Source organism: Penaeus vannamei, chromosome 10 (genome assembly GCF_042767895.1).
Source record: "Penaeus vannamei isolate JL-2024 chromosome 10, ASM4276789v1, whole genome shotgun sequence".
Lineage (NCBI taxonomy): Eukaryota > Metazoa > Arthropoda > Malacostraca > Decapoda > Penaeidae > Penaeus > Penaeus vannamei.
The window spans coordinates 3,202,343-3,207,342 of record NC_091558.1 but is presented as its reverse complement, the minus strand read 5'-3'; the positions used below and the strand labels follow the sequence as shown (position 1 = coordinate 3,207,342).

The following is a 5,000-nucleotide window of genomic DNA, read 5'->3' as shown; positions in this document are numbered from 1 at the left end:
TGCATCATCACCATTACTCGAGGTTCTGAGTCATCTTTCTTGATCTGCTAGGTTGAGTATTAAGGGGACTAAAAGTTTGTCTATTTCATTACACAACCGTCCTAGATATTCTGTAGTCTACCTTTTCCTTTTCCCTTCGGAGATTATTTGAATAGATTTTACGTCCACATCAGCTGAGTTTGCGGCACTTGACGACAGGAAGCAAAAGTCTTTACTTCCCTACATACTTTGTATTTCTTTAAGAATTTTTTTGGGGGGCTGACCTCTAGTGCCCTTATTCTCATTTTGGTGTTGACTGTTTATGTCCAACTTTCAAACTACCGAACAAAATTTATAAAATCATAAATCTAAATCTGATCTTCACTCATAAGCTGGCAGTATTATATAAGCAGATGCTAATCGATCAGGTTACAAAAGATTGTATTAATTATGTTCAGCTTGATCTCCATGCGTATATCATAAAGATGCAAATTTGATAAATACATTTTCTTCAAGAAAAAATGTTTTCACATGCACATACTGTAGCTTTCTTCAAAGGCATATTTTGGCAATCATTTATCATTCAAATTCCTAGTTTCAATCTAGTTTCAATCCCACAGATGAAGCTATCTTGGAGAGAAAGGTATCACATTGCATTTTGAAACATATCTGGGAAGTACTTCTTTGAAGCAAAAAAGGCTTATACATATGAATATACTTGTCCTATACACATAGCTATTTACAGACCAACTTTTACATATCAGTATCACTGCTTGGCATATACGACGAATGTTAGGCAAATTTTTTTAGTAATAACTGCCTAACAAATCTACCAAAACTATCACATATTAATTCTAAAATCAAATGCAGAGTATTGTTTATCATTTTAAAGGAATACTATATGTATTGCTAAAACTCTCTATATATAAAATTAATATTTACTATCACTTTGTTATCAAAACTCATAACAAAATCCACTTCCAAATGATAAATCACAACTTTCATCTTTTCCAACCTGAAAAAAATACTTTTGTCACATAATAAAACAACCTGAGGACAGTATGATCTGGAGCTCACAAGTTGTGACTAAAAAATCATTTGTAAAAATGTAAAAAAAAAACATGTTAAAAGTACAATCATATAAATATACATTATTTCTACCTCCTTAAAAATCAACAATAAAAGTAAAATTCTATAATTTTACGAAAACAACAAAAGAAAAAATGTTTATATATATATAAAAACATTTATGGAGTGACACACTTCTGGCAGACCTTCGTCAATCACCTCGGCCATTGTTTGAGGCTAAAGGGCAGATGACTTCATTTGCCATTCAGAGATTAGCCTTCATCAGTGGCCGCAAGTACTTATAATAGGCATCGGGAACATCCTTCTGATTAAGGGGACTTTTCAGAGCCTCGTCATATAACCTGCCAAAGGAGTAGATTTATATCACAATACAATAACAACGAACTGAAACAGTTAGAAAAGGTAAGAATTTACTGAAATAAAATTTTTACAGATATTCTTGAACGAGAGGCTGAATAACTCCTGTTATTTACGCTAATTCTAAAACCCTGTTTTATCTGCATTCTTCATGTTTTATGTTTTAAAATAATACCTATAAAACAATCAGTCCGAGCATTCCAAGTCATTAAGAGAAAATCAAATCAAATTCCTATTCTTAATAAGAATACTCCCTCAATGCAAAAGAATTTTAGCTTTCTTCTTACCAATGAAAAAACAAAGAAAATACAAAAATGAATGAAGAAGAAAAGAAATGAGAACATAATGTAGCATAAAAAAAGAAAGTCAAAACTAAAACTGTCTAAAACCAAAAAGCCTACCTTAGCCTGTACATAATGCTTGATGTTCGATATGAGACCATTCGAATAAGCATCGATACTTAAATGGAAATATATTACAGGTTTTACATGGAGTGAATATTTTAACATACACTGGACTACTCAGCTTTCATTTTCATCAATTTCTATCAAATGTTAACTTCAAGAAAATGAAGAAAATGCCTAGCAGACATGTGTAGTAGAGAATGAGCAAAAACATTATTGAGGATTTTCTAAATAAAGACATGAATAACACAACTAAAAGCCATCCACATTTACTCGCAGCATTCATACATTTTTGGGGGATCAAAATTCCATGACTTTTCAATGACTTTTCCAGAGAAGATTTGGACTTTTTACATGACTCTTTTCACAGTTTAAATATTTACATTACATAAAACCCATTACATATACAAGGACTAATTCCAAATTTATGCTGTCAAATATAAAAGATTTAAATAATGCCTTGTGAGTGTGTTTTATTGACACTTCAGTGACTAGTTACTTGTATTGGATCAGCCTGTATCAATTAAGGCTATATAATATTTCAACTTTTCATTCAGTTACCTCAATCATCCTTTCTTTCTGAAGGTTCTCTCAGAACACATATTGATAAAAAAATAATAATCTAAGACAGACTTATATTATTTTTAAGAAAAATAGTAAATTTCCATGATTCTCTAGACTTGAAAACAAAATTCCATGATATTCCAGGTCTATAAATCACAATCTCAAATCCCGTAATTTTTCATGATTTTCCCGGACCTGATTGAACCCTGTACTTCAGATTTCATCAAAGATCAAATACAGTAAAGATATATATATAACTATTCAATCTTATCAGAAACATCATATAGATAGCCACAAAAAATAACCTATCAGCAATGCCCAGTAGCAAAACTATTTGATATTCAACACCCATACCTCTGATACACGTTTCCATCTTTGCTGCCAAGAACGGAGTCGAGAATGAAGTCGTCCAAGTCAAAAGCATCAACAATGGAGACTGCCTGGGGTCGGAGAGCTGCCAGAAGATCACCCATCTCTTCTTCCAATGCCTTCATATCACTTGCTGTTAAAGCTCCACACTACAAGGATAATGACAGAGGTAAATGATACAGAGATCTGAGGAAAGTTAACACATGTTTGGCCATACTGAGATGAAACCTGAAGACGTTTTAGAACCTATTATGAGTCTAAATCAAATATACAGGCTTCACTTTTTGGCATAGAATACTGATTACTGATGCTGTTACAACACAAAGAACAATGAAGCGTTCACTCATAACCTTGATACCAGTTCTCTGCACTTTGACCTCTAAACACTTCTCCTTCTACTTTCTTTTTTAAGAATTATCTTGATTTCTTGGCCATATTCTGGCACCTGACTAGGTCTTGGTTAATTTCTAGTTCAGTAATTATTCAGGATTGAAAATTGTTGGACTATCTGTTCAACTGGTTTCGTATGCTGATCAAGAAATATCTGGAATCTCTTGAAACTTACTGTCAGTCTTTAATCAAGAAAATTGCAAAAGAGTAGCTAATGACCAATTTTAGAAGACTGGAGCTCAACATGCTTCTTGAAAATCACAAACCACCAACACCCCACTGATAGACTGGACCAAACCTCAACTGTCAACATTAATTTGATACTAATATGGAAAGGGTTCTTAAGTCTTACTTGACCCTAAAAAGACTTAAAACTAAATCTACAGACCTACTACAAAGAAGTCCCCCAACAGGAATTTCTTAAAAACACAAAGAATAAAGAATGAACTAAGAATAACAGACAAGAAAGACTTACCCTTAGGAAGTCACCCTGGTGGACTATGATGTGATTTACAACATACAACCGGCACAGGTTCCTCAAGATTGTCCTTAATCCATCACTCAGCTTGAGGTTCTCAATGGCCTGCACATACTTTTCACACACATAGTACCGTGTATGCACCTAAAAGGCAAGGGCAAATACCATATGAATCAGAATATAATGGATTATCACGAATGACAAAATAAGATTTGTATTTGTGATATATGGATATTAAATTATTTGATTCTGACTATCTAGAATTCTCACAATATGCACTTGCACCTAATGGAAATGAAATGGAGAATTATATTCCTTTATACATGTAAATCTAACACTGACCTGAGCACACTTAACAAGGAAGACAGACATGTTATTCCAAGCATGATGATAATCTTGTCCTTTATTGCACAGATGCTGTAATCTTGATTCCACTTCCGCTACAATTGCACATACCGACTTTCTACATGCTCCTAAAAGACCTATTGATAAGAAAAACATCAAGTTCACTACTACATAATCAATGCCTTATTTGCATAAAACAATCTGGAGACAAATGCATATCAGGTTGTATTTTCAATCATAAATGAGTACTAGTCTAAATTATACAGCCAAGTCCTACATTCAAAACTGAAAGAGATGAATAAAGAATGAAAGACGAAAGTAGTGAATAATCCATTTATCTATTGACATTTCTTACCAGCATCAGACAGATCAGATCTTATCTCTGTTGTATTTTTACCAACTAAGTAAGCCACTGATGGACCTACAACTTCTCCACGCTTAGCTGCTTGATAAGACTTGATGAGGTACCTGTAATCACAAACTCAAAATCTGAAGGACTATGAATTCCTAAAAGTTTCACAGTATTTTCGCACACATCATAACAAGCACTGGAAATGATGAAACATTTGATGATAACAAAGATATTCATACCAAATATTACAAACATAAGTTTTTACTACACAATAATCATCTGTAATACTGATTTACTTACCTGGCCACCTGAAGCCATAAAACAGTATTTTCACCCTCATAGGTCATAGTAGCAGTACAGAGGGTGTAAAGACGTGGGAAACTTGAAGAAGCCAAATACCCGTGTCCACCACATGACAGACGACAGATGTCAATGCCTGATGTGGAATCCGTAGAACTAAGGGCTTTCAGGCCACATGATATTGCATGCAGCTGAAATTATATGTTATTCATTATATGGATACTATTAACTGTAACAAAACTATTAATTTTGTTACAGAAAGAAAGGAAACCCTAATTCCATAACCTATAAAAGCTTATTTGCATTATATAATCCTTGATTCCATATATCTTTCAAAATGATTCAAGATTCATCATTTACAAAGGTATATGCA

At 33.3% G+C, this 5,000-nt stretch overlaps 1 protein-coding gene across 4 annotated transcripts in view; it reads right to left on the bottom strand.

The window, feature by feature from the left end:
* LOC113829127 (peroxisomal acyl-coenzyme A oxidase 1) overlaps positions 1 to 5,000 on the bottom strand; it is a 17,703-nt gene that overhangs the window by 1,315 nt on the left and 11,388 nt on the right. For all 4 annotated transcript variants that reach the window (XM_027382223.2, XM_027382224.2, XM_070126229.1 and 1 more), the window contains 6 exons: positions 4,628 to 4,818; positions 4,331 to 4,443; positions 3,973 to 4,112; positions 3,628 to 3,774; positions 2,748 to 2,911; positions 1 to 1,409 (listed from right to left, as the gene is read on the bottom strand). The exon at positions 1 to 1,409 is cut by the window's left edge and continues 1,315 nt beyond it. In XM_027382223.2, the coding sequence (XP_027238024.2) occupies positions 1,313 to 1,409; positions 2,748 to 2,911; positions 3,628 to 3,774; positions 3,973 to 4,112; positions 4,331 to 4,443; positions 4,628 to 4,818 (852 nt within the window). In that variant the 3' untranslated portion in view covers positions 1 to 1,312. The remainder of the gene's footprint in view (positions 1,410 to 2,747; positions 2,912 to 3,627; positions 3,775 to 3,972; positions 4,113 to 4,330; positions 4,444 to 4,627; positions 4,819 to 5,000) is intronic.